The sequence below is a fragment of the Mauremys mutica genome, chromosome 3 (assembly GCF_020497125.1).
Source record: "Mauremys mutica isolate MM-2020 ecotype Southern chromosome 3, ASM2049712v1, whole genome shotgun sequence".
NCBI lineage: Eukaryota > Metazoa > Chordata > Testudines > Geoemydidae > Mauremys > Mauremys mutica.
This window is the reverse complement of record NC_059074.1, coordinates 77,189,559-77,203,483: the sequence shown is the minus strand read 5'-3', so window position 1 is coordinate 77,203,483 and position 13,925 is coordinate 77,189,559. Positions and strand designations below refer to the sequence as shown.

The window sequence follows — 13,925 nt, the reverse complement described above, 5'->3', positions numbered from 1 at the left end:
ATCATTTCCCCAAATTAAGCAAACATGCCAATTTTTTAAAATACACTGAAGAATATGTGTGTGTGTGTGTGTGTATATATATATATGTGTGTGTGTATGTGTCCTATTTTTAAATAATTAAATACTAAAAGAACTTGTAAACAACAAAGGGCATGGTGTACCAGGTCCCCTAGTTCTGCATCATCCCTCACTTATTTGTTTGGCTTATGGCTACATCCAACTTGATTTCCTGCTGTTGCTTTGATGTGTGAAGGTTGTGTTTTTTGTACTTTTTGCTTCCTAAGACCCCTCTCTTTTCTTATTTTATTAAAACTAGCACAAATGGCAGGTCCTGGTTAATTACAGGGTCTATTGGATTTAAACATATACTTTCTTACAGACTAGGGCTTGGTTTTGATATTCTTATCCAGGAGATGTCTTTTTCAAACTTTAAAGATTTCTTTCTTGAGCTTTTTCTTTCTCCCTTTCCTCAACAAAATCATTTTTGTTCTAAACCTGCCTTCGTGTCACAAATCTTGCAGCAATTTTAGGGAGGAGGGGAAAACAAAGTCACAAAACACTTTGCTGGTTATTGGATTGTGAGTTACTAAAGATGAGAAGAACAAACCACGTATTTATCAATATCATGCCAAAATATGCAGAAATATTTATTTTAATACATGTCAAATAAATAAATTCTAATGCTATATAAATGTCATGTGGAACACAACCTTTTTTGGTTTTGAGCTAGAAATAGGCCATTCTAAAATTGCTGCAAGAATGAACATTAAAATTGAATCTGAAACAGATAAATTATATGTAAAACTAGTGAACAAACCCATTTGGTGGTTAAATCATAAAACAGAAATATAGCTAAAGCATCTGTGACATTTTTTAAGCAAGCAACATGAAAATGTCAAATACTATTATTTTCTTTTAATTTTAAAGCTTTCCCTCTCACCCCCCTCCCCCCTGAAAAAAAAATTACGTGGCTTGAAGCTACAGTTCCTGTTCTGAATTAAGGCCTTATACCTACTTCACTTGCACTACTCAGTTTTCAGTGCTATCTTATCAAGATTATTTGCAGGTATTTTTGTCAGATGAAATTGGGTTGTTTCATTGTGTAGATTCAAATGTTGATATTGCTTCTTTTAAATAAGGCAAATCAAGTACATTTTTAGATGTTCAAAATGTTGCAGTGTCTTGTGTGTTGACAGGCTTCACTTAAGTCTATGATATGAGAGCTTAGTGTTTGTGGTGGGAGTGGTGAGGGGTTGTAGGAAATGGATCCTTTAATAAAAGGAAATTGTTGTTGTCCAGCTATGCTGGAGGGACAGAAGGAATGCCTGGGAATACCGAGCAGGTAAAAGTGTACAGTGAAGGTAATTCATAATCATTTCAGTATGTACCTGGGGGGCTTCCATGAGTCTTCCCCATCAACTATCCTAGTCCCCAGCCAACCTGCTGCTGGCACCTCACCACCCCCTGCCCTCAAATGTGGGGCGGGAGGGCCTTTGGCCCCTGCCTTATCAGTCATAAGAACCCTTTTTCTGCTCCTCAATTAAGCACACACCCCAAAAATAATTCCACTGTGGGGGGGGGTGGGGGAGGAACTTCCCTTTGGCCAATCTGGCAGTGAGGGAAAAACTCCTTTCCAGCCCCCTGATTAAGGAGCAACTAGCACAGTGCCCACCTGCTGTTTCGCCACTTCAGTGGGTAGGAGGATGGATGCTGCTCTGCCTAGTCCAGGTAAAAGAGGGCTTTTCCTGCCCTGGCATAGACCTACCTAGTCCTCCCTCTCTTCCAGTCACCTGGAAGTGGGAATGGGTCAGCATCCCCATGCTGACCTGGTCTGCAGCTGCAGCAGAAGATCACTCCCTGGCTCTCCAGTCTTTAAAATGGCACACACCTTTTCCAACAAACCAGAAAAGGGCCCCCACCGCTTAATGTGCAGAGAGATCATTTTAACTTCTAACTTAGGTTTATCCAGGCTATTCTAGAAAATAAATCATAAAATGATTCATTGACAAGTCAAACTGAAATGATTAGTGAAGATTTAGGGTCATGATCTACTCTCCCTTACAGCTCTGCATGTCTCTGATTTTGGAGAAATTTAAACAAGATTATGCCATTATGTGGCATGTAAACAACAGAAAATTGGTATGCAGCCATCAGTGGCATTTACCACATCAAAGAATGTTTGTAGTTAAATGAAAGGGTATAATTGCAAGAGCCATAATGCTATAAAGGATTATTATGTAATCATTAAATAATTAACCAAAATATTTACTTAAAATAAATGTATAATTGCCATCATGAAGCATGCATGACCAACCAAAATGTTATGCATGCTATCCCATCCCCTTATCGATCCTATGGTCTGACTTCACTTGTCCATTCTTAGATTGTAAACTCTTTGGGACAGGGACTGTGTATTTCAACACATATAGTGTTGAATAAATCTTTAATAATAATGCTCCTTCCAGAGACATTAATAATGTTTTGAGGTTTGATCTTAAAGAATTAGGATGAAAGTTGTTCTCAAAGAATCAAGTTAAACTTAATCTCCTTATTTTCAAGGGCGATTGAAACATTCTTCCTCTGAGTAAAGGAGGTGATACAGTAGGCAAAAGAAAGCAATATCATCAGCGTCAAGGGAGAATGGTCTAAAAGTACATAGTACAATACTGTTTTTCTAGTATTTGATCTACTGGGTATAACACAAAATAAACTTCAAACTGTAAGAAGTAATTGTATACTGTGTTGAGTAGTATGAAGATATTTTTGCTTTGGATTTTATCCTCTAGCTATCAGTTCACTAGTATTTTGAGAGGAGAGATGTGATTTTTAGTTATTTAGCTATTTGAGGGAGTTGTTTGGATTTTTTGCAGAACAATCTGTTTAAGACTCAGAAGGAGTTAGTCTCTTCCCCATATAACCTTTTTCAACATGTTTGGATCACATCAATTGAATATTTTCACAAATCTGTTCATTTTGTACATTTGGAGCCCATGAGTTTGCCATCTAGATGGGTACATTATTGAGTATTCCTCATACTATTACGTACCATCTTGAAAAGCAGGGAGTTGGGGATCATCATAAATAATCATGTCACATGAGCTTTCTGTGCAATGCCATGGTTAAAAAGGGTTATGCAATCCTTGAATATATAAAAAGTGGACTATCTAGAAGAAGTAGGGACTTGATCTTGCCTCTATATGCAGCAATGGTTAGAGAGCTACTAAAATACCGATTCCAGGTCTGGTGCCCACAGTTCAAGAAGGACCTGGAAATATTAGGGTTCAGAGAAAGGCTACAAAATTGATTCAGGGGCTGGAAAACAAGCCTTACAATGTGAGGTGGCTTATGGAGCTCAACTTATTCAGCTTATTGAACAAAAGATTGCGAGTTGACTTGATCACTGTGTATAGGTCCTTACACAGGCATAAGATAACTGACAGTGGAGAGGTTTCAACCTTGCTGACAAAGGTATAACTAGATCTCATGGCTGGAAGTTGAACTTAGACGAATTCAACCTTGAAATACGACGTAGTTTTGCAGCTGTGAGGGTAACTAAACACTGGAACAGCATATGGTGGTGGACTCACCATCACTTGGAGTCTATAAAATGAGATTAAATCATTAAAATATATACTTAAATCGAGGCTCTGGGCAAACTTCTGCAGCCTCTGTGTGTGTGTGTGTGTGTGTGTGTGACGGATGAGGAGGTTCAGCTGGACGGTCAGGGTGGCCCCGTCTGGCCTTGGAATCTGTGAATCTATTAATTCTCCTGTTCATTCCCTACCTTCATGGGGATAACATATAACAGTTGATGGGGAGGATTTCAAAGGTATAAACTCAGTATAGAGTTTAATGGTCTGTGATATACAGGAGGTCAGACTAGATGAACGAATGGTCCCTTCTGGCCTTAAACTCTGTGAAACTATGAAACGTAGGTCTTTCTAGTTGTTGTTGCAAGTTTGGAATTTGCATATTGATAAGTAAGGTTACTCAACTGTCTTGTAGCATTATATATTCTTACACTAATTTTGCTTCATTTTAAAATGCCCCTCTTCTACCTAATGTATCTTTTGTATATATTACCTGAGTTGTTTTTGTAAAGATATATATGTTGATGTCTTCAGCCTTTTAGCAATGTTATCCACTCTTCTAATATTCAAGGTTAAGAATGTACAGAATTGTATTATCTTATTCCTACTGTAGCCATAACATATATATATATATATATATATATATATTGGATTAGCATCTCTTATGGATTCTACAAGATCTGGATGACTTCCTGATTGATGGTGTTAAAGTAACTTTTTCTCTTGTTTTATAACAAAGCATATAAACCTTTCTTTTTCACCACTCCATTTCTACCCCAAATATAGCAACAGCAAACCCAGTAACATGAACCTTAACTTGTGATTTCAGAATTTTTAATGCCCTCAGTAAACTGTTTTTTTTCATTGTCACCTTTCACACAACAGTTGGTTCCATCTGCAGCCATTAATTAGCAAATATTTGCTGATTTGAATTTTAGATACCAGCCTTTCTTAGCTGTTGAGTGTTCTGCTGAGGTCTTGATGAAATGCCATGCTTTATATGTTGTTACAAAGTAATTGAAAATTATTTTCTGGTTAAATTCTCAATATGCCTGGATGAAGCATTGTATCTATGAACTTCTGCTCCTATATTTTTCTGGTGATGCCATCAAAGGTGTGCCTTTTTCATTTGGATTTTTTGACCAAAAGTTAGGAAATTACCATTTTTTCAGATTTTTCATAAATCCATCCAGTTTTCGAGTTTACGAATAAATGCGAAAATACAAAAGAGCTACATTCATGGGGAAAAAATTGAGATTTTAATCAAAATCTAGGATTGCACAGCAGTTTTCTTGATTTGTCACCATTTATATATGCATTACAACAGGTAATCTTTCATTACATGAACACACAACATACACATGGTTGTACAAAATCTTACATGCCTATATTTAAAGTTATAGAAGATAGTTCAGTTCTTTTGTAATAATGTTGTATATGTTTTTCCCTGCCTATTGAGGTCACTTTCCTTAGGCATGATGATGAAATGTGTATGCCCATTATGTTTCCATATTTCTCTTAATTTAGAATTTCCTGATAGAATGCTTAAAATTTTAAATTTGCTGTTATGTGAATATAGATGTTTGTGTATCTGTCTCTTGAAATTATAGTAAAGAAATTGCCATTAATTTACCAGTTTATTTAGTAGTTTAATACAAAATATGCAGACAATGCATTTCACAGATCTAGGATCTGAAAGATATTCTAAATTGTGATGGCACTGCAGCAACAGCTTCCAAAGCACTGTTCTGGCAGCAGTTGACCCCGGAGTACAGGCAGCATTTTGGCTACCCAATTTCCTCACAAGAGATCTTCCTATGTTGAGGAGTGTTTGAAGCTTCTCTTGTCACTTGGGATTCCTCTACTACTCGAAGGCTGTGCTCAGGTAGCGAGTTAAGGCTACTTGTAAGGCTGTTTTGTCCAATGCAAAGCAGCCTTTAGTAGACATCAGGATTTGCTCCAGAAATTAGATTTTTCTTTTTTTTTTTTTTGCTACATATAGCAGTTGAGGAGGAGGTATAAAGTATAAAGTACTGTTAAGCACCCAATTTACATTGGAAGTCAATGGGAGTTGAGCATCTAAACTCTCATCTCCCTCTTAAACTTTCAGAGAAACCCTTCCTCTCTGGTTTTTGAGGTATGCTGCTTAAAATAGGTAAATATTGCACTTGGTTGCTGTTTGAAATTGTTTTGATATTTTTGCAGGCTAACAAAGAAGGGTTAGTAGAAATTTAAATGGTTTTGTAGAAGTATATGGGATGAAGCATTTCTAATCTTTTTGTATTACTCAGTAAAATAGAGATGCAGTTATTTCAGCAGAAATAACTCCATTACCACATGGAGAGTTTCATTATTTTATTAAGCGTTTTGTTATTTATCAACAACTCTTTCTTTTTATCTTAAGGTGATGGTGTTTGTTCATGCTAGAAATTCCACTGTACGAACTGCCATGGCTCTTCGAGAGAAAGCAAAAAACAATGGTCATATTTGCTACTTTTTGCCAACCCAAGGACCTGATTATGGACAAGCTGAAAAGCAAGTAAGTGATACATTAATTTGTGGCTGATAATCTTTAAAGCCCTGATTGTCTGGGACTCAGCAACCTGAGAAACTGTTTCTCTAACCCAAAGTCAGATTTTTCTAGCTATAGACTTGGATAGATTTAGTTTCAGGAGTTTAGCACAGCAGGCTTTCGGTATCGAGGGATATTGCTCCATTTGCAGTTCACCAGAGCACAAATATGTTTGCCATCAGAGTGAAATGTAAGGTGTAATAATTTATCTTAGCATGCTATTTTGGTGTTTCCTGGCATAATGGCTTGCAGAGTTAGCTGTGACTTCAGTGCTCTCCATTTTGGGTAGTGTTGTATTTGCATACTTACATTTTGTTTGTTTGGATGCCAGGTCTATTGAGATCTGTGTGTTCATATACTGTATATGTGGAATATAATAGTAAGTGATTTTAATATAAGAATCTACATAATTATAAAATTTTTATTTTCAAATTTGAAACAGCTTGAGCTAACAGATGCTTGTTTTCTGTAGCATAGGTGAGATTTTCAAGAGAGCTCATTTTACAGATTTATATTGTCATCATTTGACATGTTTTTTCTTCAGTATAGTTGCATTTGAAGAGTTCAACAATGACATATGTGTTATATTATCCTGTGGTTATTTATTCTGTGTTGATTGCACGTCTCTAAAAATGGCAAATGCATCATCACTTTTGTCAGTGCTGGCATAATCTCAGTTTAATCTAGGTTGTTATTAAAACAGTATTTCAGATTCGTTTTTAAAGAGGTGTTTTTTACATTTCCTGAATGCTTATCTTTTAGAATATGTGAAGTTGAAATGATTAGCTCATTAATATATTTTGGCTTCAGATAGACTGTAAGGTTTACTTTTAATTAAAACTAGGACAACAATGCTAGGTAATACTTGCACAATAAAAGTTTATTTAATATAAATGTCCCATACAAACTGGCATCAGTAGAGTGATATTGAAACCCTTGTGGCCTATATTTATATTGAACTGTTTCCTAATGAAGGCATATCCTTTTGGAATGTAATGTATATTACAAACACCAGGTAACTTCAGACTTCACCACCGCCACCACTATTGTTGACCAGTGCAGTTAAAGGGAGACCAGTGAATGGATTAAAGAACCATGGAGTAGGCAAGGCCAGGTATATGCAATAGTCTTCACTCATTAATTAAAAACATTACACAGATCTGGCACTCTTTAAACCCAGAATTCTGCCATTCATTAAGTACTTCTAGGGCATTGTCCAGACCATAATAGATACAAAAGGTATTGGCCCAGTCTACTCTAAACATTTAGATAGACATAGCTATGTCACTCAAGGGTGTGAAAAATTCACAGCTCTAAGAGCATTAACGATGCCAACCTAACCCCTAGCTCAGTCGATGGAAGAAAGCTTCCTCAGGCCTAGGTCTGGTCTACATTTAAAAATTAGATCAACCTATGTCGCTCAGGGCTGAGGAAAAAATTGTGCTCTGAGCGCCTTAGTTAATTATGTAACCCCCATTGTAGATGCAGCTAGGTCAATAAAAGAATTTTTCCATCCATCTAGCTCCCACCTCTGAGAGAAGTGGATAAACTACGTTGATAGAAAAACTCTTTCCATTAACATAGCATCTACACTACGCATCTACATTGTGCCACGATAGACTTTGTAGTGTAGACATAGCTGTAGCTACTGCTGCTCAGGGAGGTGGGGTTCCTATAGTAATGGAAAAACATATTCCAGCACTATGAGATGCATCTACACTAAGGTGGTTACAGCTATGTCCCAGTAGCCCCCTTAGTGTAGACAAGCCCATTGTGTTTGTATGAGTAGGAACTTGTCCATCACACTTTCTTTGTTACCATTACAATAGGCAGTGGACACAACTATTACAGCAAAACTTTTGGAGGAGAAATGAGTTCATAGTAACGATGAATAAATTTGAAATGGCTGGGAGTTTGGTTCAGCTTGTCAAGGCATCAAAGATTTAGATGTTCATCTTAATCATTCATCTTAACTTCCAAAACTGTGGAGGTTCCTCACGGCCGCTCAAAATGTAAAACTGCTCCAGCCTGCACATCTGTACCCATTCACACTGCATGATTTTCCCTCTCGGTCATCTCTTGGTGAGCTGCCAAACAGTGGCTGACTTGAGAGTCAGGGATGGGAAAACAATTTGATTCTTATAAGAGCAGTCCCTCTCCCCCAACCCTGCTTGATGTTAGCTGTACCATTAGACTATAGATGAACGCTGGTCAGGTTTCAGAAGTATGGATATGGCTCACAGGACAATAGTACTTTCAACAGTAGTTGGCTACTGACTAACTGAAAATATATACAGTACATTAAAAACTGACAGTAACTCAATAGCTCCGTAATAGTGATTGGTGCTTGTCTCTAGATCCCAAAGAAATCTTTGAAAAAAGGCAAAACGTTTCCTAAAATATAATAAATAAAACGTAGGCAAAAGACTTTAAAAGTTTTTGTAAACTTTCTTATGAATTTAAATAATGACCTTGTTTCTGTGTCAAGACAGTGTTTTCCTAAATGATTAATTTATTTAAATAAATATAAAATAAATTAACAATCATTTAGGAAAGACTATATCACCAAATATATATATGAATATGATACTTACGTTTTTGGTGATATAGTCTTAGATCTAGTTGTTGTGTGAGTTTTCCCTTAAGAAATAACTTCCCTCTGCCACCCAAACTTAAATATCTGAAAATGAGGGACATGTTCATTAATTATAGTTTTACATATACGTTAACCTCTGCCACTGAGGTTATTCATAGCCCCCCTGTGGAGTGGAAATTTTGTGTTTTAGGCTCTATGCCATAGTTCCATTTAAATAACTATCTTCTCTTTGAAATGTCCTTTGAAAATTACTTTATATTGTGTTGAAGGATATATGGAGAGTTTTATTCCGACCTGTAATTTTTAATGGTACTAAGGTGTTTTGGGTATTTCTGAACAGCCAAGAATGTCTTTACAGAGAATCTGTGCTGGATTTTTTTTAGTACGTTGTTGTTTACAGCCAGATTTGTAAGCGAGAACTATTCTATCCATAAAAGTTGACAGCATTATAAACAGACATGCTGAATATATTTCACAAAGTGAAATATGTAACACACTGCAAAATTTTATTTCTGTTCCTAAGGGTTTGCTAATGTGCACAGAAATTTAGAAACTAGTCCCAACTTTGAACTTTGTTTCCTTAACTATTTAAACTAGAGAATTGTTCACTTGACATTACCTAAGCCAAAAATGTATTTATCATGTAAATATTGCTAAAAATTATATTAATAGGCAGATTTGTACTTTCATAATTTCCTGTCTGTGACCGCTTTTCTCTGTAACACCCCAAACTGATCTTGTGCTTTCTGTGGTTAGATCTGTACAGCAAAAGTCTTTTAGGAAATGTGAGGGGATAATTAAAATGGGGTTTTTTTTATGCTAAATTTTTTAAATATATTTAATAGATTATTTGCTTATGAAAGGTGACAGATTGACAGCATTTGAAAATGGAGTTCAAACTGGACAGGCAACAGATTAAAATTACAATGTATAGTGTTTAATCTACAAATATAATTGCAAAAAACTACATTAAAAGAACATTATTAAGGTTGCAAAGTCAAACACTTGGAAGTTAGGAAATTTAAGCTTGCCTGTGCAACCTTGGTTTCCCCCGGTGCATATATATTATGATACAGCCTTTCGTTACATAGTCACATTCTATTATTTCCACAGGCCTCCCTGCTTCCCCTCATCACGTCTCATCTGCTTGTCAGATCTCTCTTCCTATCCCCAGATAGTTCCAGCCTCCGCTCCCCCTTTTAGCTCCCAGTTCCAGTCTCTTCAGCCCACCATTCCTGAGTTTCTCTTCCCCTCCAGGCTCTCCACAGCCCTTGGTCACCACTAGTAGAGTTGCCAGGTGTCTGGTTTTTGACTGGAATGCCTGGGTGAAAATTTGCTGCTGGTTCCGGTGAGCACAACTGACTGGGTCACTAAAAGTCTAGTTGGCCTCAGCGGGGCAGGCAGGCTCCATGCCTGGCTCCACGGGGCTCCCTAAAGCGGCGGCATGTCCATCTGGCTCCTAGGCAGAAGGGTGGCTAGGGGGGCTCTGCACGCTGCCACTACCCACAGGCACCACCCTGAGCACCAGGTCCACAGCTCCCATTGGCCGGGAACCGCAGCCAATGGGAGCTGTGGGGGTGACGCCTGCAGACTGGGGCAGTGCACAGAGCCACCTGGCTGCCCCTTCGCTTAGGAGCCAGCGAGACATGCCAGTCACTTTCTGGGAGTTGCCTGAGGTCAGCAGCACCACCACCAAGAGCCCACCTCCCAAACCCCCTCCTGCGTCCCAACCCCCTGCCCCAGCTTGGAACCCCCTCCAGCAGTCAAACTCCCTCCCAGAACCAGCCACCCCCTCTGCCAAATTTCTGGTCCCTGCCCAAAAGCATGGAGGTGCTAAAGCTGTTCAGACAAAAGGTCACCAGAATTTTTTAATGTGGACTAAACATATTTTCCGCTTGTATAGTTCAGGACATGCAACTTTATTATGAATGGAAGTTGGAAGATAATTTGCCAGGTTGAGGTACGCTCTATTCATTTGGCTGAGAATGCTTACTTGTGCACCCAATTCTGTAGCAATTTTTTCAGTGAAAATCATTGCTCTGTATTAGACCTCCCTCTACCTCCTTATTGTATAACCTGCTTCCTTTTTCAGCGATTAGTATAGGAAAGTTAGAGACTATACAGTTGGGTTGTTTTTTTTAAATTTGGAATATGTAGTAGTGCAGATGGAATCAATTGTGCTTGTACAGTCTGTTAAGGTGACCCCTATGATATAAATTAACAGTGGTAGATTTAGATCAAAACATTTGTGAATGCTGATTAGAGGTAGGTGGTTGGTGCAGAGTCTGAAATAGCTCCTTCTGTTCTCTCAGGGTATTTATCCATCATACTTAAATACAGAAGACACTGAAATAATTTGTGATAGCAAGTCCTCCTGCTGTTTCACTGTTTAGTTGTTCAATATGCATTTGTTTGGACTGAAACCAAACATCTGTTTTAAATCAAAACTTGAATTGTTTGAGGATTGCAGCCCCAAATGTTTATCTGTGCAAAAAGAGGATAGATAAGCTGATTTTGTTTTAGAAGATTTATATGAAAGTGCTTGTAAATACATTTGTTAATTTTTGTAATAAAGCAAAAAAATGTTCTTCATAGTGATTAAAAATCTGGGAAGTCCTTCTGTGATGTTTCATATGATGACCCTCTTATTTCACTGACTGTAAGATAGCATTATTGTAGTAAGGAAAATATTTCTTACTCTTGTCTTTTCTCTGAAGGCTTATAGGAACTGTTAGTGGAACCATGTATGTGTTCCTTTCTCCCGTGGCTAAAAGAGGTGTTTTCAGAACCCAGACAACACGTTTTACTGCCCTGTCATATTTGTTCTTCAGTAAATAACTTGGATGTAGATGTAGCCATAGAATACAGTATAAACCACTGGTATCAACATGTAGGGTATGTGTAGCAACACACCACAGTGAAAAGCAAGCTGTGTCCATACTGTGGTGTGTAGCTACACATCAGTGAAAGGCTTCAGCAGCTCCCCACTGTCAAGTTTTCCCTGACGCGAGGAAGGTCTCTAGCAACAGTGAGTTGGTGGAGCCCTTTCCTCATTGCTGAAGTTTTTCCCTGCAATGGGAAGGGCTCCTGCCACAGGGAGGTAGCGGGATACTGCGTTGCTAAAAATAGCAGTGTAGACAGGGACTCACTGCATGGGTGAGTTAAGAGCCATTTAGGGCATGTAGTCTGATACATGACCACATACTTCAGGCATGTCTTTACTAGCCTAAGTTATACCTAGTGGATGTGTGCTGCCATTTAAACCCATGCTAGGAGGGCTACCTCTGTGTATATGCTACATGCTGCTGGAAGAGGCATGGAGTGTAGGAGAACATAAGAACGTCCATACTGGGTCAGACCAATGGTCCATCTAGTCTAGTATCCTGTCTTCCAACAATGGACAATGCCAGGTGCCCCAGAGGGAATGAACAGAACAGGTAATCATCAAGTGATCCATACTGTCTCACCCATTCCGAGGTTCTTTTTTTAATTGAAAAAAAAAGTGTCATATTAGCTATCCTCCAGTCATTTGGTACAGAAACTGATTTGATTTATAGGTTACAACCCACACAGTTAGTAGTTCTGCAATTTCACATTTGAGTTCCTTCAGAACTCTTGGGTGAATACCATCTGGCCCTGGTGACTTATTACTGTTCCAAAACCTCCTCTAATGACACCTCAACCTGGAACAGTTCCTCAGATTTGTCACCTAAAAAGAATGATTCAGGTTTGGGAATCTCCCTCTCATCCTCAGCCGTGATGACCAATGCAAAGAATTCATTAAGTTTTTCCGCAATGGCCTTATCATCCTTGAGTGCTCCTTTAGCGTCTCAATGTCTGGTGGCCCCACTGGTTGTTTAGAAGACTTCCTGCTTCTGATGTATTTTTAAAAAAAAAATTGCTATTACTTTTGAGTCTTTGGATAGCTGTTGTTCAAATTCATTTTTGGCCTTCCTAATTGTATTTTTACACTTCACTTGCCAGAATTTATGCTCCTTTCTATTCTCCTCACTAGGATTTAACTGGCACTTTTTAAAGGATGCCTTTTTGCCTCTCGCTGCTTCTTTTAATGTGTTGTTTAGCCATGGTGGTTCTTTTTCGGTTTATAGGGACAGTCCTGATATTTTGGGCTTTTTCTTATATAGGCTCCTATTACCCCCCCACCCTCTGTCCCGATTTTTCACACTTGCCGTCTGGTCACCCTACATTTTACCAGGGTTGCCCAGAAAATTCAGGGGGCCTGGGGCAAAGTGGGGGATCTGCGGTGCTTGTACTCACCCAGTGGCGGTCCGGTTCTTCGGCGGGGGGCCCTTCAATTGCTCCACGACTTCAGCAGCACTGAAGGGCCCCCCACTGCCAAAATGCTGCCGAAGACCCAGAGCGACTGAAGGGCCCCCCGCCGCCAAAATGCCGCCTAAGACCCAGACTGCCGCTGGGCCAGGGCTCGCGGGGCATTTCGGCGGTGGGGGGCCCTTCAGTTGCGCTGCATCTTTGGCAGCACTGAATGGCCCTCCGCCACCGAAATGCTGGCCAAAGACCCGGACTGCTGCCGGGCCAGGGCTCACGGGGCCCCTGTGGGACCCGGGGCCTGAGGCAAATTGCCCCACTTGCTCCTCCCCCCCCCACCCCGGGGGGCCCTGCATTTTACTCACAGCAATGAATAACTAGCAAAGCAGATTCCTCTAAACATGTCAAGTCTTCAGATGTCTCTGTGCATTTGACTCTAGATGGCGCTGTGCATTTTGACAGTTTTCTGTTAAGCTTGAATAGCATTATACAAAGCCACTGCTAGCTGTACGTTAATCCATTTGTTATGCCACGGTGTGCACATATAATTGTTAGCACTGACCACAATCGCAGTTCTGCTTTTGCTCTTATTACAATGGATTGTTGGCCCTGTTTGAATGAATGCCTTACCGTTTTTAATATTTAGTGAGTGTTACATGTTGATTCTTCTTAAACCTCATTTGAATTTAAAGAGCTCTCAGATAGAAAAACTTTCGAGAAATACACTGAAAACTGAGTGTTTGTTAACTTAAAACAGAAGTAATACTCACATCATTCATCTTCCAGTCTGCACCAAATAGGCATAGGTGAACCTTACTAAAGGATACCAACCGAGACGGAATAAGTACAGTCTATAGCATTTTGTACCCTTTGCCCTCCC

General features: G+C 39.0%; 1 protein-coding gene across 1 annotated transcript in view; it reads left to right on the top strand.

Annotated features, from left to right (window-relative positions):
* ASCC3 (activating signal cointegrator 1 complex subunit 3) overlaps nt 1–13,925 on the top strand; it is a 492,957-nt gene that overhangs the window by 275,952 nt on the left and 203,080 nt on the right. Inside the window, exon 14 of the mRNA XM_045011487.1 lies at nt 5,995–6,129. Coding sequence (XP_044867422.1) covers nt 5,995–6,129 — 135 coding nt within the window. The remainder of the gene's footprint in view (nt 1–5,994; nt 6,130–13,925) is intronic.